This window comes from Apteryx mantelli, chromosome 1, assembly GCF_036417845.1.
Source record: "Apteryx mantelli isolate bAptMan1 chromosome 1, bAptMan1.hap1, whole genome shotgun sequence".
NCBI classification, from domain to species: domain Eukaryota; kingdom Metazoa; phylum Chordata; class Aves; order Apterygiformes; family Apterygidae; genus Apteryx; species Apteryx mantelli.
The window spans coordinates 176,662,919-176,685,653 of record NC_089978.1 but is presented as its reverse complement, the minus strand read 5'-3'; the positions used below and the strand labels follow the sequence as shown (position 1 = coordinate 176,685,653).

Genomic DNA, 22,735 nt, shown 5'->3' with positions numbered 1-22,735 from the left:
CGTCACTTTATTTAGGCCATTGGAAAGTGGTGTTCTAGCTATTATGCCAGCTATTCTATATGCTAGCTATTATGTCAGTTTTACTACTGCTACTACTGCTAGCCCTGCAGAACAGGTATAGTCATGGGAGAACGAACGGGCTCAGGCATCACCTAGAGAATTGCTAATTAAGTTCCAGCTGCCAAATTCCATCTGCAAATTAAAAGCCTAGCACAGTTTCATCTTGTTTGTGTTGTTGTTTAATGTTCTACTTCGCCTTTTAATTTCTAATGAATCTACTTACTTGCTGCAAAGCCTTACTCTTGTTTTTGTGTTCAGCTCAAGGCAGTTGTCCTGTACATTAATTTTGAATGTTATTGTTTTGGGCACAGTTGAAGGACTCTTATGCATGTTTTGTTGAGAACTTTAATGTTTAGTGTTGCATTATATAAAATGTCACTGTGGTTGGAATTAGCCCACTGAACTTTTGCCAGTCATGGCAATATGAGCTTCAAAGGGGAACGGCTTGATTTGCAGATCCCTGGTGCTTTTGTGCAGCTAGCAGTTAAAGAGCAGTACCTTTTTTTTCCTGCGCACGTTTAATCTGGCTTAGAAGACTGTAAACCTAGAACTAACCAGTCATTCTCACATTGGCTTTTCCCATCTCGTCTTTCCTTCTTCCCTCAAATTAATCACGAGGTCGAGGAAGGGAACTGAGGTTGAAGGCATGGGAGGAAGTTTGAATAATTCAGGATTTGTTCTGGGATGGGGTTCCTCAGCCCAAGGAGAGGGCGAGAACTGGGGAGCGGGTCCTGCCCGGTGCAGCCCAGCGGGAGTGTGGGCTTGGTGGGCTGGTGCTGGTCTGGAGGCAAAGTCTCTCCCTGAGAAAGGCTGTAACAACAGTTTTCCCCCCCTCCCCTCCCTGGCCCTAGCTACCGAAATAAGTGCAAAACTGGTGTTACATACTTCTTTGTTCAACAGAGCTAAAAGCACCTGATTTCAGGAAACCAGTCGTAAAACAAAAAGGATTTTCATTTTGACTATACAAATCTAATTAATCATAATAACCTCTGACCCCATCTTTTTCTGTGCAATGTATAGGACTTTGTACCATTTCCTTCACTGTAAATACGTACCTGTTAAAAAAAGAAAAGAAAAGATTATTACTGGAAAGTACATTGTACTTTGAATTGCTGCAGCTTCTTTACTAGAATATCTCTGGCTATATTCAAACTAGAGTTTGTCCACCTAAGCAAGGTTTGTATAGGGGTTTGTATATCACACCAATGAAGCTCTCCACTTCCCACAATTAAAAAAAAAAACCCATTCCTGTAATTTCCTAGCAGAAAAAAATAGAAACCTAAAACTAAAAAGCCTAATTATAATTAATTGGAAAGGCTTTCTGCAGAAGCTAGTGGTAGCGATTTGCATAAATTCTCCTTAAGGTGAATAATATATTTTCTTCAAGACCCATTAAATAAGCTTTAATCAGTTGAGCTTGGAAAACATTACCATGAAACTTCAGTTTAAAAGTCATTATACAACATCTAAAATAAGTCCTGAGAAATTACAAAAATGTATCCGAGAGACATCAACATCCTTCAAACAGTAAGAAGCCATGTAATAAATAATAAGAGGAAGAGTTGGATTGTTGTTGCTGGTTTTAAGTTAATTCCATGAAGACAAAATAGGCCCGGTGGGAAGGAAATCTTGTGTCACCAGGACAGTGGGGTGTCTTACTGAAGTGAGGTATCTGCAAACTACTTTTTCTGTTAATTTAAGAATGAATTGGCAGGTGTGCTATTTGCCGCAGTAGTTACTACCTCTGCTCTATGCAGGAGACAACCTACTGTATATATATTTTTTAACAGTTAAGCAGACCTGGCCACTAAAACTGTTATTTATATATGTACACTGTGCTTCTAGAATAACCTACATGTGTTTTTATATTTTTATCCACTGTTGCTTTCCACAATTAATTCTGATGCAGTCTTTCAGATCACGGATTCTAATTGGTTTGATGTATTGCCTTTACCATGTGTTTAATGAACAATTTCCCTTTCTGAGTTAGTCCATTTGGTGATGGGAACTGTACAAAGTTCAGTTTATAGCAACCATCTTTTTTCTTCCTTTAGTAGTCTTGTGGGTGCCAGAAAAGGTGGAGTGATAGAATTCAAAGAGTTTCTGCAGTTCTTGGCAATGCTTTCCTCTCAATCTATGTTTAATGCCATGAAGAAAAGAGCACTTAAAAAAAAAACCCCTATAAATACATAATAATTCTGTTTAATTAATTTTGAGTGATATTATGGGTGAGAAGTGCTTTATTTAGTTGCACTGGATTTCTTCTTTGAGACTCAGTGAACAGTCAGGCTTTCCTACCCTTTTCTGTAGCAGGAGCCAAATTTACAGCTTTAGATGTTGGCATTGAATCAACTTTCTAAAGCAGTAGTTCCCAAATTACAGTGTATGTATATACACACTGACATAATATTTGACTCGGTTCAAAGTGGTATATGGCTAGGCTGGAACTGGTACCACTGGATTTGGTACCTACCGATGTTTATTGTGGTACCTGGCCAAACACAAAAGGAAAATAGTGTACAAATTGGGTCCCTTTCTTAGAAAAATTTGCTTATTTTCTCCCCTTTTATGTTTGTTGTGTAAAATACAGAGATGGGGTCCTGGATTTCAGGGTGACCAGGATGATTAGGTGCTCATGAGTTATAAAAACTTTTTTCTCCTTATCTATAAGAATTTGGCACCTCATGTGTTTGAGTGACTGATTTTGTAGTAAAAAGGATTCCCACTGGCAAGCAAATAGGCTGATAAATAGAGCTTTTGTCTTATGTTTACTAGCAGGTTTGAATCATATTTTCCACTGCTCATCATCAGCAATAGCATTTTTTCCTTGTGAATTTGTCTGGTTTGGGAAGGCACAGCTGTACAGATAGAAATAGGATAAATTGGTGTTTCTTTGTAATATGGAGCCCCTCCTCTATTAATAAATAAATAGTTTGAAACTTCTGAATGAAAATGTAATTCAAAATCCCTTTTGCAGCTATGGAGTCAGGATTTAGAAATTGATTGTTTGTTTATTTAGTAGCAGCCTGTCTTTAAGACTATTGGCAAATGCCAGTTGTTTATAAATATTTAAATCAGAATTTGATTCAAATGTCCCCAAGTCATCATGGTATTCATGGTTATATGAGATAGCTGTTGCAGCTTCTTTCTGTCACCCTGGAGAAGAAAGCGAAAAAGGCATGCTTTAATTTTTTTACAGTTTGGAGACCTGAAGTGCTTTCTTTGTCTTCTGATAATTGTCACCATTATTTCTCATTTTATTATATTGGACAGTTCATATTTTAGTTGTAGTGTGTATAGTTCTTTTGGCTTTGCAACATCATTTTGAAGTTCTTTATCCTATTACTGTAATTAATCTGCATCTGAAGTGTTGTATGATTGATCTGTAGAGAAAAGTATACATCAAAATATCTCTAGATAACTCTGTTTTGATCTCTTTTTTTTCCCCTCCACCTTGCTTCAATTTGCATCTTGTTTAAAGACCTAGTATCCTGCAGCCTGGCCTAGGGTATGTTAAGATTCTGCTGAACAGTTCCTTTAAATACTATGGGAGGTCTATAACTGATGGGTGGCCCAAAATCCAAAGTCACGATTCTATTCAAATAAACACACAAAGTAAAGTATGTGCAAGACCTTTAACTCTTACAGGAGCTTGGCTGTGTGCCATACTTCTGACTTAATGGAATTGCTGATTTCAGGGTTGCCTGGGGCCACAACCACAAATAAGCATATATATTTCTGAGGTCATTGGAACCGATTTTATTATTTTCATAACTATTGGAAATAAATCACCTGGCTTGATTTATACATACGATTGCAGAATATCAGCCCACAGAAGTGACCTTTAATTTAAATCTTTCATCTCTTTTGTTGGCCTGTAACATTAGAATTACAGCAACCGGTGTGTCTAGAAATACCATTTTATCTTTCTCGATAGGTGATGGATAAGCCATCAGTACAGGTTTGGGATTCAACTCAGGTGTCTTCATGTGAAATCATCCTTATAGTTACCACTGTTCTAATTCCCAATTAGACTCAGTTCAGTTTCCAAGTATGGGACTTCAAACTTCCAGAAAGTTGGAAAATGTCGTGAGTTTCTTGGGCTTCCTGTTGGCTCCCAGGACCTGCCACGAGCATATGCCTGGAACTGCCTCTGTTACCTCCCCGATTTCTACAGCCTTTTATCCTGCAAGGCTAAAATTTAGAAGCAGCTAGAGGGGGTGATGAAGCTTATTTGAATGAGATAGGTATGGCTTGTTACATACAAGATCTGGGTAAACTTTTCTAGAATAGTTGGATAGCAATATATTAGTATCTCAGTATCTCTTCAGATTTCATCAAATCAACATGGCAGTCTGCACTGAAAGCTTAAAGGCAATGTAGCCTCAATCCTACATTGTTTAGTGGAGAGCTATGTGGGTTAGTCCCAAGGGCAACTTCTTCTTGGCCTTAGATAATATTATTTAATGACTATATGTCATAATTCACTTCTCAGTGTCTTTCTGTATACTGCAGCATATTAGGACTCTAGGAAATTTATGTTGCATATACACATCTTTGTATTATTGCAAACAACTCATTTCCTGTGGAGAGAAATAAATTTTGAATTCCCAATAACTTCGTAGTAAGATCAATACAGAGCCCCAGAAAGAGAAGCAAGTCTGGTAGAGCAGAAAGTGCTCATTCCTTGTGTTACTCCAGGTTGGTTTTATTATGCAGAAATAAATACATCCTGCTGTTTTATATGCTCTGGCAAACTATAATGTTCTTCATCAAACTTTCAGTGGCTTGTAATGCTATGGGAGACAGCAAAGAGGCAGTGTGAACCCTCAAGAGGCAACCTTCCTTAGCTTTGTAGGTAGTAGGTATGCATTGTGGTTTATGTAGAGATTCAAGGGGGGCTGTTGCTTTTTTGATAAAGTATGGAGTTGCAATTCTCTTTTTTGAATGATATATAGTAAATACCTGTAGATTTCTAGTGGAAAACAGACTCTGTTCAGTTATATGCTCCTTTCAAGATAGTCTGCAAAGCAGTTTGTGTGGCTGTAGTGGGTTTTGTTTTGTTTGCTTGTTTTCGGTTTTGTTTTGATTGTGAGCTGGGGTTGCCGGCAATATTTATCTGGTCCATTCCTGAAGTGTGTGTGTATGTGTATGTGTATATGTGTGTGTGTGTATATATATATATATATATATATATATATATATATATATATATGTTGTCACCTCTAGAGAACTAGATGCAGTACCATTTTTATGTGTATTTTTTCTTATTATTCTGGTGTCTGTGAATGCAACTGAACTATCGGGACTTGTATCTCTTTCTCTCCAAGATGAATTTTTGTAATTCTTCCATTCTTGCATGAGAAGCTCAAGTATTTGAAGAGCGTACATTAGCCTTGTCAACCAGTGCAATGATATAGAACCCACAGCTCTTTTTGGAGTCTGAAAGTGCTGACTAGCCTCTGCAGGCAATCTCTTCTCTGGTTCCTTTAGATAACTGCCATTCCACTGTGTTACATATGTTTCTCTTAATCCACCCAAGAATTTTTTTTTTTAATTGTTTGAGGTGTCTTTGTATTTGGGTTTCAGTCAGTCCTATTTGTTTGAATACAGAAAGCAACATTATCACCTTGTCATGGTACTGTCCATTAACAGTTCCATAATTTTGAGAGATGACTTATGACTTCCATGTTAATAAAATATTGCACATGAATTGTATTTCCCACAAACCATTTCAGTGTTTGTCATAGACTATTAAAAGAGGCAAAATGTTCTTTTTTTTTTTTTTGACTTTCAGTAATTTTATAAAGCTTTGTGTTCTCTTCTATAAACTTTCTTCTGTAGGTCTCTTTAGGCAGAACTTATTGCTGTCATTGTCAGAGGGCCGGAGTTATGAAGTACCATAACCTTTTCTGGCACTCTGGTTCCTCAGCTACCACAAAAAATGCAATCCTCTGGTGTGCTGCAGTTGTCAAGGATGGTTGGACTTCAGTGTTGCACTGGGAAACTAAACCTAGCCGTTAACTGTTGGCTCAGTCTTTCAGTAGATCTTCAGAAAGACTTTTGTTTTTCTGAATACTTCTTAGGAAAGCTAAACCTGCTGGAGTGGAGGGGAAGGTTATTTTATAGCGCTCAAATCACTAGTGGAGAAAAGTGCAAGCTGAAGGCTGGCTCTGAATTCAGTTACTGCTGAGGGAAAAAGAAAAGAGATCGGACGTGAAAGAGATGATGGCATTTTGGTTTCTTAAAAGCATTGTCCAACTAATTGTGTTAGGGCAGTAATTAAAGTGGGCTTGGATGGTACAGATAGTCAATGAAAGGGAGCATTTTCACTTCTTCTGTAGCTTTAGACATGAAGATAGGATAGGACTAGCATAAAAGTGGCTGTAGTGGAAGTTTTTAAGTCGTGTATTAATATGTGTCATGGATTGTTATCAAATTTGACTGTTGGCTAAACTTCATTTTGGATTGATTTTGTATTTGTATTTCTTGCTCTGATTGACTGTGGTTTCCGTGCCTGTTGTAGGAAAAGATGAAAATGAAGAACCTCTGATTTCTAATAAACAAAGGTAATTGAAACTGCATACAATAAATCCACTTCAGACTATCTGGTCTGAGTGTGCCATTGCTGTTATGTAGCTGATTGAAATTATCTATATCAACCAGTTGGCTAGCATGGAATTAGAGAGACTTAAAAATCTGGCACTGTTCCAGTTCAACACTATTTTCTTTTTGTAGTTCAGCTTAACTTTACATAGCTGCAATGTTACAGTCACACAATCACAGAATAGTTGAGGTTGGAAGGCACCTCTGGAGATCATCTAGTCCAACCCCCCTGCTCAAGATGGGTCACATAGAGCATGTTGCCTAGGGCGATGTCCAGATGGCTTTTGAATATGTCCAAAGATGGAGACTCTACAACCTCTCTCGGCAACCTGTTCCAGTGCTCAGTCACCCTCACAGTAAAAAAGTTTTTCTTTATGTTCAGAGGGAACTTCCTGCATTTCAGTTTCTGTCCGTTTTCTCTCATCCTGTCACTGGGTACCACTGAAAAGAGCCTGGCCCAATTCTCTTTATACTCTCCCTTCAGATATTTAAATGCATTGATAAGATCTCCCCTCAGTCTTCTCTTTTGAGGCTGAACAGTCCTAGCTCTCAGCCTTTCCTTGTATGAGAGATGCTCCAGTCCCTTAATCATCTTAGTAGCCCTTCACTGGACTTGCTCCAGTAGCTTCATGTTTCTCTTGTATTGGGGAGCCCAGAACTGGACACAATACTCCAGATGCAACCTCACCAGGGCTGAGTAGAGGGGCAGGATCACCTCCCTCAACCTGCTGGCAATGCTCTTTCTAATGCAGCCCAGGATGCCATTGGCCTTCTTGGCCACAAGGGCATGTTGCTGACTTATGGTCAGCTTGTCCACCAGGACCCCAGGTCCTTCTCCGCAGAGCTGCTTTCCAGCAGGTCAACCCCCAACCTGTACTGGTGCAGGGGGTTATTCCTCCCCAGGTGCAGGACCCTGCACTTGCCTTTGTTGAACTTCATGAGGTTCTTCTCCACCCACCTCTCCAGCCTGTCCAGGTCTCTCTGAATGGCAGCACAGCCCTCTGGTGTATCCGCCACTCCTCCCAGTTTTGTATCGTCAGCAAAGTTGCTGAGGGTGCACTCTGTCCCTTCATCCAGGTCATTGATGAAGAAGTTGAACAGGACTGGACCCAGGACTGACCCCTGGGGGACACCGCTAGCTACAGGCCTCCAACTAGACTTTGCGCCGCTAATTACAACCCTCTGAGCTCTGCCATTCAGCCAGGCAGGAAGGCTGATCTGGTACATGATTCTGGTTATGGTTATTTCAGTTTACCTGCATTTCTGTCTGAGATCTTACTTACTGCCAGCCTCCTAATAGCTGCTATAAAAGGTGGAAAGGAATGTTTTCTTTGTTGTTTTGTTCTTATGCTTGGAAATTTAAAAAAGTCTACTGAAAGGCTAAAAGCTTATGCCAATTGCAGTTGGTTATAAAATCCTACTGGTTTCAGTGACATAAATTGGAGGTTATTCCAATGTTAATGTGGATCAACACTAATGTAGCAGAAATCAGACTTTGATCCTGTGTGTTCTGATAATGTAATTTGACTAATTTGTCATTTTCTGACTTTTTAGCTCCATCTTTGACAACACCCAGTAAAGTCCATTGGAGTATGCTTGGTTTAGACTTAAATGTAATGGTGACTATAAAGCCCATCATTTCTTTTACAGAATAATTGTGATTAGTCCTTTTGATATCATTTCCAAGCTGTTGCCTACTGCCAGGGTGTTATTAACCAAAGAACCAAGAGAAAAAAAAAGTTCGTTTTAAACATTTGCTGTAGTTTTCCATTTCTAGTGTTGGCTCACAATTACTGTGGCCTGCCACAGAGCTTGGTTTACTCCAGTGGGTCTCTGTATCTGAATAGGGTATTGAGGCACAAAGATGAAACAAATCAGTAAAACCCATTTTACCCCTTTTCAGTGGGATCAATACCTGCCAAATGGGTGGGTGCCAGCTTGCCCTATTAAACTATATTTGTGTAGGGCATCCCACAGTGCTCCTGTTAAGAAGTTGAAGAGCTGGAAAGAACGTAGTTCATTCATCCAAGACGATGCTAAACAGTCACTCTATTCACTGTAAGTCATTACACGTCTTTGTGGGATCAAATATTGGTTTTAATTATCTGGCTGGTTTTATTTTTTGGTAGAATTCAGTCTTCATGAAAATTGGTTCTGACAGAACTCTGTAGCAAGTCCTGCTCTTTCTACTAAAAGGAGAGCTTCCAGGAATATGTCTGACATGTCTGTAGAAAGGCCTGAGGATAAAGTTCAACTCCAGTCCATCACAAATCTTTTCTAGCCAGATTTTGGCCCCTGTATATACAGTAGGAATTTTGCTTATTAGGCATCTTATTTTGAGAGGAAAAAATGGTGCATTATTTTTCATTGTGGAATCATCTGAAAAAAAGATACTTCAAATTTTTTGGTAGTGCATCACTAGTGAGTAAGCTATCATCACAGAGAAATGTAAACCTCAGTTTTATCCTAAAATATATATTAATATTTCTTGCTACTTATTCCATCAAGTTAATCTTTCTTTGTTTTGTGTGTTTCTCTCTTTTTTTTTTTCTTTTTTTTTCTTCCTTTTTCTTCCCTGGCTCGGACCATTTCACTGAAATAGGAGTATGTCATCTTTGGTTTATGTGTGTAGTTGGACTTTGGAGCTGACTCAAAATAAATCAGTTTTTTAATCCTCAGGGAGGATTCCCTTGCCCTCCATTATCTTGCTATAAACAGTGCTATGACCACAATCGCCTGTGACACTGAATAGGAGAAGTTAGTAAGCTGGATTATGAAGATGGTGATGATTTTTAAAGAGCAATGACATGTGCTTGGTTCATTAGACTGGATGGATTTTAAGAAGGAAATTTTTAAAACGTTATGTTTTTCACTTTCACTTTATGTGTATTTGGAAGTTTCTAGTGTTTTAAGTTTAGTATATTTATGTGGGCAGTCTTTAATGTACATAACTGGGAAACTTTTGAGAGCAGTTAAACTAAAAATGGACAACGTTACAAGAAAAAGATCCCCGAGAGTTCTAGTTTCTTCCCCTACAAAATCATCTTTTAGTCCTGTAATATACCCTTTGGTACCTTGACCAATGATTATAAGTTGGAGGGCTTACTTAACCTAAATGGAAAATGCTTTTTCTGTACATTATTAAAAATGCGTTAAAAAAATCTGGTAGTATGATAGTCTTTGGATAGGAAAAGGAATGAGGGGAAGAGAAACCAAAATGGTTGTTTTTGTACGTACTTTTCTGCACAAAATTTTTTTTGCAATTTTGCACATATATAGAGAACCAATTCAGCCTGTGAAACTTGGACTTAACAATAAGCTTGACTTCCAATTTGTGAGCTTAGGACAATGCAAATATTTGTTGTGTTAAGTTTTAAGTGGAGTGGGGAAATCTGTCATTTCATTACACTTATATCTTTTGTTGTTTGGTTTTTCCTTGCGCTTTGTTCTCTGTTGGTCATTTTAGAGGTGCAAATACTGTGTTCCCAACTGGGGCTGAGCAGCAGGAAGAGCGAGAAGGTGACCACTCAGGGGTGGTCATGAGGCACGTTGTCAGCCTGCATCTCAGGGGACATGCGTTGCAACACTGGTTTTATGTGTCGGTCTCAAGTTGGGGCTGAAGGTAGGGAAGAAGAGACTTTTTCTGAGAGGGGAGAATTTTGGGTGGACACAAATTCCACAGCTGATGTTTTTTAGCATTGAGAGGCCTTGGTTTGGCAGCTCTATTGATAAGAGAATAAAAGCTAGGTTGGGTTTGACCACTGTTTGAGTTGATCATTGCTCTGAAAAATATTAATGTGGCCAATGGTAGCTGTGTTTTTTTTTTGTTTTTTTTTTGTTTTTTTTTTTTTTTTAATAAGGACAAGTTCTAAAGCTAGTGTAAGGTTTAAATTCATCTCCGTGCATATGCATGCACCAAGTTGTTTTCACTAAGTAGTTTTAAAATAACACCTTTCAGTTAAACCAGTGAAACTTTGAGTGTAGACCAGGGTTTGGTTTATGAAGGTTTTTTGGGTGCATAAATAAAAGGCTAGAGGAAAGGATCTTATACAAAGTAACATGCCACTGTTCTTTGTCTCCCCCAAAAAAGATAAAAAGGAGAGTGCTGTGGTTCAGAAGTTTCTCCTCTAGTAATTATTTCTATATTTGTATGTGTACATGTTCCTGAGTATCCTTTTTAATGTTCACTGACTAAAAATCAGAGTGCCATCTAAAAACCCTTTCAGGCTTTAAATTTAGACTGCATATATTTCGGAACAGAGGTATGTGTTCAGGCATAATTCCATACAATCTCACTGAACTTTTTGAAACTGTTGGATCAAAAAATTGAAAAAATTAATTTGAATGGAAAAAATATATTAAAAAAATTAGTTACTGATCTTTCTTTCTCAAGAGAGCTTGCCATGTACTGGAAGGAGCAGAAAAGTGGATGGTTGTGGGACTGATGTATGACTGATAAAGCTCTAATCTATACTGGTACAGGATGTGTGCCTTGTTTCTCCGACAATGTGCTTAAAATGTGGATGTTTTGGAAAGACTTTATGAATATTCAGTTGGTGGCTTGTCAAAGGAGAATAGTTTCATGTCCATCCTATTAATATAGTTTCATCCTATTAATCTAGTTGAGAGACAACGTTTCTACTTTGACTACTTCATTCTCAAGCCTTAATACATCTATCCTTTTCTTTAGAGATAATTGTACTGTTGTGGGTTGCTGTATGGTGAAATGGTAAAAATTATTTATGTTTTATTTTTTTAAAGGAAAGTGGGAGAAGAGAAGTAGTGTAATGCCGTGTTCTACTGTGGAACAGTAAATCTAATAAGGCCTGCTGGGCCCACTTTTATCATCTAAAATAGATTTGAAAAGGGCAGTAGAGGGTCCAGCTATGAATTCTGACCATGTTTCAGAAGCTGGTATTACATTTATGTATAAAAAAATAAATAAATCATGAGATATTGCCAAACTACTGCCTGGCTTGAAGAATATTTGTAAAGAACAACTGCAGTGTATATCAGGTAAATACTAAATATCTTGACATCTCAGGTGAACAGAATTACATGTTGTATGGTGTAGTAGGGAGAGCAGCTAGCTTATGAACCAGCTGTGAGAGAAGCACAACGGATTTTCTGGTTTAGGTTTTTTTTTTTCCCCATAAAGGTTTATTCTAGATCTACTGCCTAAACTGTGGTGAAGAAACTCAGGGAAAAGACAAGAAGGCAGGAGCTGTTCTTCTCCCTTTATTTTTACCTGCTTTCACCTGAGATAAAACTGGCAGTATCTGACTGTTCAGCATCAGAAGATATTGAGTACTTCTCTTACTCCCTTTCAGCATTTTTTTTAAGCTGTGTCTGAATAATCAAGTAGTGCTGTGCCAGGCAGTTAGTCCTAATTAGGGTTTCACATTTCACATAGTCCCTTTTTCAGTGTGTGTTATGTTAGGCTGAAGATTAAACTGAGAGGGAATGAGGCACAAGGAAGATTAACATTAAGGCAAGATTCTTTCTGCATATGAGGACATATTTAGAAATGAAGAGGCTTATAGTATGGAGGAAGAGATAGAAAGGTCACAGTCTTTACAGTTAGGTCTTGAAATATTTATGTTCTGGGAGGAAAAGACTTTTCAGGCCATCTCAACCTTCTTGTAACCAAAATATTTTGAACCTTTAGTTCCTTAGTTTTTTAAGGTCTTTTAGTCAGTAAGAGAATCAGTGCATGCAGCATCCTTCAGTGTAGTTAAGGCAGTGCCCAGTAGTATTGTGTATATAATAGTGTATACAACTCCTGCCACTACATCAGGGTGCTCTTCCTTCTTCAGAATAGCACTGTGAATCTGGAGTCCCAAAGTTACTGAAGCCTGGAAACCTGCAGTTAATGGGCTACTGCATCCTAACCTAGTGGTAGAAGTCCTCAAACCACAACTGATAGTATCGTGCATGGCAGTCATTTTTACTGGTTTACCTTGTTGGATGTCTTTTTTTTTTTTTTTTTCTTTTCCCCATTGCATTCTGAAATTTATGTTGCTTATTGTAAAAGATTAATTCCTTCCAAAGACATTCAAGAACTTAGAAAATCTAGAAAGGCTGTATCTCTCTATATTGCCCTAGAAGACTATATATAACATGTCTCTGTTGTTTTCTGTTTTGCTTTGTTTCTCTGTCTTTGGTTTTGTCAGCAGTTGCAAGCATGTGAGTGCATAGTATCGTCCTCTCACCCATGCGAATTTCCATTCTGCTGAGATTAAATTTGGGAAAGTATCAGCCAACTGGTAGTGTTTTATGAGTACAGTTGCTTACAGTCCTGTTACTTGCAGTTTTTGTTTGTCCTGTCACTAAACCTAGGGTGGCTATGGAATTACTGTTACAGGCCCATAGTAGTCCAAAATCTACAGATAATATTACTGTTCGTTTCTATCTTCTCCTGAGGCCCTATGCTAACTGCATATCCAATTAATAGCTTTTACTAACTGTTATATGAGACAAAAATAATGACAAAAACATACTGATATTGTCTTTCATGTATGAGCTTTGAGCTTGATGTATTCAAATCTTTCTATATAGTCAGAAAAGGAGGAAGCTATGGGCAGAAGTTTACTAGGCACTAGTTTACTCCAACTTTATTTCCGTTTTGTGATGCTAGGTTTTTCTTTAATTGGTTTAAAATATGACTTGAATGTAGGCGTTTTGCTTCAAGCTGTTTGAAGTGTATAGTCCTATTCTCAGAGCCTAACCAGCAACTCAGGTTCCTATACATCAAGAGACTTGGACCTTGTATTTCCCAGTTGAAATCAGCTGAGTTGTTGGCTGTCCCGTAGAGATTCACCTAAGAAAATTTTTTCTTAAGAGAAACTGAAAGCTGCGGCTTGAAACCAGGAGGATGCACAGAGACTGGTCTCCTGCAGATGTCCCTAGTTGATATGCAATATAAATATATTTTTTTGAAGTGGCATGGATATAATTTTACAGCTTGCTGGATCTGTAGATAAAATCCACTTTCAGAACTATTGAGAAGGAATGAACTTTAATGCATAACATGTAAAATATAATTGTTGCCAGAAATCTACAACAATGATAAATAGTTCCCTTGAGTTTATAATTAACCTTCTAAATGAATGAGTTTTCATGTACTGATGCTGATTAGTTAAGACACTTTTATGTACTGGGTAGTTTTGCTGATTTTTTTTTTTTTCTTTTTCTCTCTTTCAAAACAGACTACTTCCACATTGTAGTCTGGAAGCAAGTATGAGAAATGTTGCAAGTATGACAAACTCTATCATTTGCTTGCTTTCTGACTACACACCTGCCAAACAGCCTTGTAAGTATTTTGGAGGTGTATGCTCAGGAGTAGGCTCAGCTGCTGAGTATATTCTGAGGGTGTGAAGCTGTTTGTGCTCCGAAAAGTAGTCTCTGGCAGTGTTTCAGGCTTGTCTATACAGGTAACGTATAATCTCATAAGCATCCTTGGGAAGGCCCGTTAAGATGAACGATAGAAATACTCTAGGGTGCTTTTCTATTGCTATTTATGGAAAAGAAGTAAATGATAAATATTCCAAAATGATCTTGAGGAAAAACAATGAAGAATGTCCAAATAGAGACTTACCAGTCCATCGTTGCCTATCTATTTTATGTGAGACAGGGTTGGGCAATAGTTTCCTGTGTGCACATTTGGGAGTTCTCCTTTTGCTTAAAAATACGTTCTCTACTTCAAATGCTGATGTTCATTTTCAGCATATGGGGCTCATTAGCAATATTCAAGCTGGACATATGGCTTAATGCGTTAAATCACTTTAGAATGTTGCATCTGTTTTTTTACCCTGGTGTTAACACCTGGATCAGTTTAGCACTAGTGCAGAAGTTTAGGACACATAGCTGTTAATTTTAAAAACATCTGTTTTTTTTGTATGCATGCATGTGTACGTGCATGTGTGAACTGCTGGATCTCCTGCGTTATTTGAGTTTGATGAAAAAGTCTTACTTGTGCTCAAGGTGTGCACTGACCTAGGCAAATAAGAATTTTATAGCAGGGGACAAAAGGATTCTTTTGAGTAGACAAGCAACTGTTTTGCCATTACAGCTCTTGTCTTTCTTCAGACTTCCATTTTTTTAAAGTATTGATAACTGACTGTGATTCTTTTTTCTCCTCTCAAACCAATCCATTTGTGGTACACTGAATAAGACATCCCACTCTCCTGGGATGCATGAAATGGGCAGGCATTAAAAATTGAAGAAAGCAAGTTCCCTGACCGAGCCTGCAAACCTTATCTGAGGCTGCTTGAAAGTAAAAATGTCAGTTGTGTTGGAGCTTTGAAAAATGACTTTCCCTTGTGACCTGCTGCCTTTTAGTGAGAGCAGAGTTTACAGTTCTTTTTAAGAGTGATGAGTGCAGTTGGAGAGTTTCTCTTGTTATGCCCATTAGCAAGATTGGACTAATCTTCAGGATGTAACCTGAAGGTAAACTGTGAGTGAAAGAGGAGGAGAAGACAGGGCTAATAAGGCATTTTGTAGTTTTCTTTATCCCAGAGTCTTTCTTGAAGCCAGCAATTAATATTATTTTCTATCTGTGGAGAACCCAGATTGCTACGAGTGCAGGAGGCATTATAAAGAACGTCAGCACCTTCCAGAGTGTTAAGAACTGCTTTTAAAATTGCTGTTGGAATCAGCTACTAAGCATCAATACTGTAGCAGAATTAACTGCTTGATAATTTAGTAATTAAAGAAAAATGCTTTTATTAGTACCCCTGTGAATTAATTTTTTCTTTTTTTTTTTTTTTAGGGGAATAAATAAATGCACTTGATGCTCATCAGCAATACGTAGTTGTTAGGATGGAAGTCAGCACAGATACCTTGATTTGTCTGGGGAGCTTAGTCCAGCACTGAGGACCCTTAAATGCTACAGTTCTCCTTGCTCCCCAATGATTTTGAAGTAGCAATTCCTAAAAGCCGTTTTTGGCCCATACAGCAATTCTTTTCTGCAATGAGGTTTGTTTTTTTGTTTTTTTGTGGTTTTTTTTTGAGGTGTTTTTTTTCTGCTTTCCTCAGCAGCTTTTTTTTTTCTGTGCCTCTGAATGTGCTAGCGCAGACGCAGTCAGGAGCTGCTGCTCCCGCTTGCGAGGCAAGGTAGGGAAGCTGCTGCACTCTGCTTGTGCAAGGGCAAATCCACCCGAGCGGGATGGGAGCTGCCACCAGCATGCTGGGTGGCTTCAGAGTGGTGCCTTGTCCCCAGGTAATGGCCAGGTTCCCTGGCAGTGCTTGCTGGGAAACACCTTGCTGCGTGACGCTGAAATCCTGAGGTGCCCTCTCACTTAACTGTGCTGTTCAGAGGACTCCAATAAACTTCGGCGCAGTTGGAAATCAGATCATCCAATCACATGGTGCATTTTCATGGGTTTGATTCCTGTATTTTCACACCTTCTTAACCTGGAAGTGTTAAGATGCTAGCTGGGACCCAGAGTCCGCACTCTTGTCCCATGAAGCACAGGACAGAAAGTTACCAACAATTCAGTAGTATTTGCTTTTATACTTTTATTAAATATGAAGTTCATATTTCTCTCCCTTTCCCTGAGACAAACATCTCATTGCTTGTTCTCCTGATCGGTGCTGTTAGATAGCCAAGTTGGGGTTGCAAATCGACACCATCCAGCTGGGTATTCGTGGGCAATGTCATCAGACAGCATTGCTGAAACTGTTCCACTCCTAACTTTGAGAGCAAAATGACAGAGAGCTGCCTGGCTCTGATATCACAGGTGTTTGTGTGAAAAACTGTATTTCTGCATCCTTTTGTGCAGTGAAATCTAATGTTGACCAAGTCTGGCTTTTATTACATTTTCTAATGTGAAACAGAGTAGTAGCTGAACGTTAACAAGCAGCCTATGTGAGACTTTGTTTCTTTGCTGCAGGACATCTAACTGTGCGTCTCTTGTATTAGATTTTTTCTAATATCCCAGAACACTAACAAAACTATTTTTTTTTTTTAACTTTCAAACATTTAACAAAAAAAAGTATTGAAAGAAGTTAAACTTTATTTCACATCTTGATTTGTAGAGAATACAACATTCGATATGACTGGACCATTAGGTAAGCTAGAACTAGCAGTTTCTGTGTTTTTCATGCTGACTGACAGGCATTAGAATCTGTTACCTTTACATGCATGAGAAACTGCTTAAATTTCAGAAGCATCAGCTGAATTCTGTACCTAAGCACTGGGTAATCAAAACTGTATCTTCAAGTCTTGCACTTGAATTTTTCTCTGTATGAACAGGACTAAACAGCAAAGGATCACAGGGCTACATCGAGTTCATTGCTAAGGCTGTAAATAAAATTTGACTGCATTCATGCCTTCAGAATGTACAATAGGTTTCTTTATGATTTTGAGGAAAGCAGTTTACTTTTGGTGGGGAAGAGACCAGGTGAGAGAATATGTGCTGCATGAAAGTGATTCGTGTGATCGCTGTTCACTTGTAACAGAGGGAGACGGTTGGTCTCTTCTCTTAAGAAGTGTAGCAGTGTAGTGTGGAGTTGTTGTATACATGTATACTGATAGCTATATATATATATTTATTTTAAGTGGTTGCATGGCTTCAATATTGGAAATGGCTATGTTTGCAAAAGATAAAATAAAACCTACAATTTCCTGGGAATAACTTGTATACCATCTAGTCTCAGTAGCAGAACATTCTGCCTTAGGGGAGGGCAATATTATTGCCACTTATTTCCTTAGTTTTTCTGCCCAAGGGAAAAAAAAAACAACACTTTTGCAATTCAAGGTTTCAGCTCTAAACTCCTACATCTAATAGCCATTCCTGGCTATGCTCACTGTTTGGAGTTTGTGGTCTTCACAATTTGTGTTTTTTCCCAGAGAAAGAGCTCTTTCTAGCGTAACACTTGCTTTATTCTTACTGAATTCCTCATTTTCTTACAGTGGTTCTTAGAGTGATACTACAAACTGAAATCACAAACAGAGGACTTAAATGTCAGGAAAGGACTGCATTGAAGGACAAGATAAATAGTACGAGAACAAAGCCCTTGTTTTCTTCCAGTGGTCTTTTTGTGGCTGTACTAAAATGAGAAAAATATGTGGGGCTGGGAAAACAAACATAAGCAAGTTGATCCACTGCATAAGCAGAACTCAAAATGAAAATTTTCAAGCATTCTAGAAGGCATCGTCAGATCTTTAAAAGATTTAAGCTGACCTGTTCATAACCTCCCATATGCACAGAGACAAAAGGACATGCTGAGAGGAAGCCTGTCTGAAAGCATTATAGCAGTGTGCTTCAGACAATGGAAATGCTGAGCCGTGTGGTATCTGGAGTATTTGCATGAAGATCCTGTGGCATAGCATGTCAGCATTTGAGCGTTTTTCTTTAAAGAACAAGACAATATTCCCGAAATTGATGACATAAAAATTGGAATTTAGATACAGAGTCCAAAGGATTTGTTTTATTGGGGGCAAGAGTGGCAAGGGGACCTTGAAGTATGAATTTGACCAGTGCGTTTCAAATGCTGGTCTGAGTTTCACACCATTTTTCCTCTTTATCTGAACCAAAGAAGTGTTAATTATGCAGAGATTTTTTGGTGGGAGAGACAGAGGGAATGAGTAAAGAATTAGATATAAATCTTCTCTCTTTTACTTATTTCATATTTTCAATAGTAGAGTCTTGAGCTGGTTGGACTCCTAAGCAGCCTGGTAAAAATAAATGCTAAACGAAATAAGCTTGGTAATTGTTACTCTTAAATATAACATTGGCTGTGAAAGCAAGTCGTTAATTAAATTCTGGTTATCTTTTTGAGCTATGCAGGTCTCTCACCTTCTCCCACAGCATGAATTTTAAATGCAAACGACTGGATTTGTATAATAAACCATTTCACAAACATTATAGTGGACAGCTTTTCCCTGTGCTGAATTAGACATGGAGATTGCTAACGGCTGGCACCCAGTCCTTGCCAGGGTAGTTGGAAGCAAACCGCCTGAAAATTGCAGCACTTAGTTTTTCCCCAATAAAGCTGACACAGAATGAAATTCAGAAGCTAATGCAACCTAAAAATGTTTTTTCTCAGTTGTAGATGTAAGACATTTAAAGCGAAGGTGTCTTTTCATCTGTAAAATACTCTGCTGCCTGCCTCCAACAAGGTGTTAGTGGAGGATGCTGTCTGTCAAAATGTGTATGAGAAAGTTGTGGGAGTGCCCCACGCAGCACCAGTGATTTGCATGCTCCTGCTGACTTTCTGTATTTATTGTTTGTCCATGTCAGTGAGCTTCGTTCCAACATCTAAATTAAAATTTCAATATAAAAGGCCAGTTGGGGTTTTAGTTCTGAATTACTGGAGGATCAGTTGTTTCAACAATAATATTTGTCAGTTTTTCATATTTCTTTTACGTTTTAATTATAACTCGTCAAATCTTAACCAATTACTCATGGGTTAGTCTCAAATGAATTTCACTGAAGGGTGTTTTAATTTAATGGAACCAGTGTAACATCTGTTTCTAATGTTTTAAAAGCCAATTTATATGGAAATTTGCTTTACTAAAAAGTCAATAATACAGACTCTTCTAATACCTCTTGTAAAAAAAAAAATCAGAACTTGAATTAAAACAGTATCAAAACAATGCCATTCTTTTTTCTTGTAGCAATTTTGACAGCCTTTCATTTGTATCCTTTTTCTTTGGTTGAAATGAAGTTTTTGTTTGTCTTTTACAGTCGAGCTATCAAGACGAACCAGGATCTTCTGCCAGAGACCCCATGGACCCATATATTTTACAATGACTTTTGGGGGACTCTTCTCACTCACAGTGGGAGCCACAAGTCGTACAGACCGCTCTGCACGCTCTCCTTCCGCATTAACCATGCCCTCGGGGGCATGGACCCATGGGGCTACCACGTGGTGAATGTCCTGCTCCATGCTGCAGTCACAGGCCTCTTCACAAACTTCTCCAGGATCCTGTTCGGGGACGGATACTGGACCTTGATAGCCGGCCTGCTGTTTGCATCTCATCCGATCCATACCGAGGCGGTAGCGGGGATTGTAGGGAGGGCAGACGTGGGAGCCTGCCTCTTTTTCTTGCTTTCCCTCATGTGTTATGTGAAGCACTGCTCCACGAGAAGTTCCTCAGCAAGTACTTGGGGCTGGATCTTGGGGACAGGACTGTGTGCTGGGTGCAGCATGCTGTGGAAGGAGCAAGGAGTGACTGTGCTGGCAATTTCAGCGGTGTATGACATCTTTGTATTTCATCGGCTGAAAATGCACCAGATCATTCCTGCCTTATGCAAGGTGAGTCTCCTTTTCTTTCCCATAAACTAAACTATTTGTACAGCACCAAGCACTATTAAACAGGTGCTAAATGAGTTTTCAAGCGCACGATAATTCTTAGCAGTTTAGTCAACTCTGAAAAATAAGCACAGATGTCTAATACTGAAAGTATGTTTAAAGCAGTTTAGTAAGGGGTTTTTACATTTTGTTTAAAAAATGTGCTATTACCCATTGCTATTGCTTTATGCTGGGGATGTATTTCTTTCAATTACTTTCGTTGCTTCCAGCAGCTCCCTCCTCATTCTGTTTACCGTCAAGCACTAGATATCTGCCTGCCTTTTGCAAAGAATTCATTCATGCTCTTATCCTCTTGTATCTTGCAAACTCAGCTTAGTGCGGTCGGGCGTGCAAGTGCAGCAGCAGCTATCATCTGCAGGCTCCCTGAGGCAAAGATAGAGCTGTTATTGTTCTGGTGTCATAGAGGTGCATGGGACCTCAATGCAAGTCTTTGACATATATATATTTTTTCTTGTCCTAGTAGGAGCTGTGACTCCAATGTATTACTACCTTACCAAAAGAACTTCTTGCTCAGGAGCAAAAAAGTGAAACAGACCAAAAATCCCACCAAATCCATGGCCCTCCCCTACATGCAGACCTCATGAATTTTGGTAGTATCCAGAAACCCCAGCTGAAATCAAGACTTGATTACTTCAGCTGCTGTACAAACGAGTAAGCTGAGAATGTGTCATTTTATTTTCAGTAGAATGGTTTTCTGTCAGAAAAATGCTGACTTAAAAAAAGGAAAATGCTTCATGGGGACATATCAATTTTGTCACATTTTTCAGTGAGACGTTACCAAGAAAAGCAAGAAAACAAAATAAGGATTTTCAACCTACTTCAATCACAATGATTTTAAAATTTGCCTGTCCTGAAAATTTTGAGTCCTCGCTCTAATTCAAGTAAAAAGAGATTCTATATTTTGGTGATGTGTAAAGAAGAGATGATTTCTGCTTGTAGAGTATAGAATACATAGCTGTAATATACAACAAAAATAGGAAAGTCAAAAAAGCAGGTACATCTCTGGTAGTTCCCTGTTAAACTGCTGTGACATGTTGATTTAGTTATCATGCCCTTTTCTGACAAAACTGAACATGTTAAAGGAAATAATCACTTCACGTGTTATGTTTACACATATATATTTGAGTATATAAGACCTCTTTTGAATGCCAGTGGCCAAATATAGTGAATATGTTAAATCGTGCTCCTAATGCTGAGCAGGAACAAACAGTAAACTAATGTGAAAAAGAAAATGTGCATATGTAACAAACAGCAAGTTTTATTCTGAAAGATACAGGCTGAGATTTTGCAAAGTGCCTCAAGGAGTTTGATTCGTGACTCAAATGTTACCTTATGCTAAAGAATGAATGAGTGGTAGAACGTTTCATTCATATTGTGCATGTTAAATTCTGAATTCTTTGTATATGACTTCATATGAAATCTAAATTAATGTTCCGCAGTCTTTCCTCATTGCAGTTCCTCCTTTCCTCATTGCTTTTGAAGACCAAGATACAGTCTTGGAACTAGCAAGGTTGTTTTGTTTTTGTGGATTTCCTTTTTTTCAGAGAACGCTTATTCATCAAAAGGAAAACTTTCACAGAAATTTCTGAGAATTTTCATGAGGAAAATTTTTTTTAACACTTTTTCTTCAGGGTCAGGGTAAAATTGGTCCAGGAGAGACATAAGTGACAATGGTGGAATACCAATTTCCATATTCTAATATTTTAGACACAGTGCCTCTCTTCCCAGCTCTTAGGACTCTAAATTAAATCTAAATACGTGGCTTGGAGTTTTTTTCCCAAGACAGGAAGTCTGATGCAGGACAGCAAACTAGTGTCAATATCTCAATTTTTTTCATCTATAATAATAGAAATAATTCTGTATTTTGTAGATTGGAAAACTTTGAGGAGATTAGACACTAGCTGAAGAGAATATTATAGGGAGGGACCAAAATAAAGAACATTACAAATATTTTGCTTGATATGCCAGAAATGCATTTCCTAATTATCTGATCTGTTAGGGTGCATTTTCCTTCATCTGCTAAAGCTGAGTGCTGCTAATCAAGTACCACCTTGATGCTAGGGAAGCTTCTCTTCAGTCGTTTACAGGGGTGAGGAGCTAAGCTGGGTGCCTCCTTTATAAAGTGTCTTCAGTGAGACTTATTTTTCACTTTCTGAAGCTTGACAGAAATCATTCACAAATGGCATGAGTTTTTATAAGAACATATTGTCCTGCAGGGCTTATGATGCCAGGAATATCTTCATTGATCTTGTACATTATGATAAGTATTTCTCTTTGAGTACTTGTCTGTACTTTTGTACTCCAGCATTGCATGGGCTCTACCTTCATTGTTGCCGATCTCTTTTTCCAAGCACTTTATGGGAAGTAAGAGTGAAATACAAGCACTTCGTTACAATAATGACCATGAGTGAAATAAATAAATAAAGGCAAAATGACTTAAACAGGACCAAAGGTAGCACTTTAAAAGCAAATTAAAGCAAATGCTTCAGCCTTCTGGAAAGCTTTACTCTTTATGATAAGGACAGTTTAAGGCAATAAAAACATCATTGCAATTTACCCCCCTTCCCCCCCCCACCCCTAAATACTGACAACAGTTGCATAAAATACTGCTCAGAGAAGGATCAAGTTAGTGAGGTTGTCTCTGGCCTGCTCCATCAAAAACTGGCAATTATTTTGGGGCAATGCTATTTAGTTGACATAGCTGGATACTTTGAGAATGGCCAATGCACTTGGAGTTGAGATGTGGGTT

General features: G+C 38.4%; 1 protein-coding gene across 5 annotated transcripts in view; it reads left to right on the top strand.

Annotated features, from left to right (window-relative positions):
* TMTC2 (transmembrane O-mannosyltransferase targeting cadherins 2) overlaps positions 1-22,735 on the top strand; it is a 320,399-nt gene that overhangs the window by 84,479 nt on the left and 213,185 nt on the right. For 3 of the 5 annotated variants that reach the window (XR_010886594.1, XM_067312921.1, XM_067312901.1), the window contains exon 2: positions 19,359-19,929. The exons of 1 other annotated variant lie outside the window; for it this stretch is intronic. Coding sequence is in view for 3 of the 4 variants with exons in the window: in XM_067312921.1 (XP_067169022.1) it covers positions 19,359-19,929 (571 nt within the window). In the remaining variant the exon portion in view is untranslated. Of the gene's footprint in view, positions 1-17,581; positions 17,669-19,358; positions 19,930-22,735 lie in introns of all 5 variants that reach the window. One more of the 5 variants, XM_013947587.2, reaches the window with a different exon arrangement.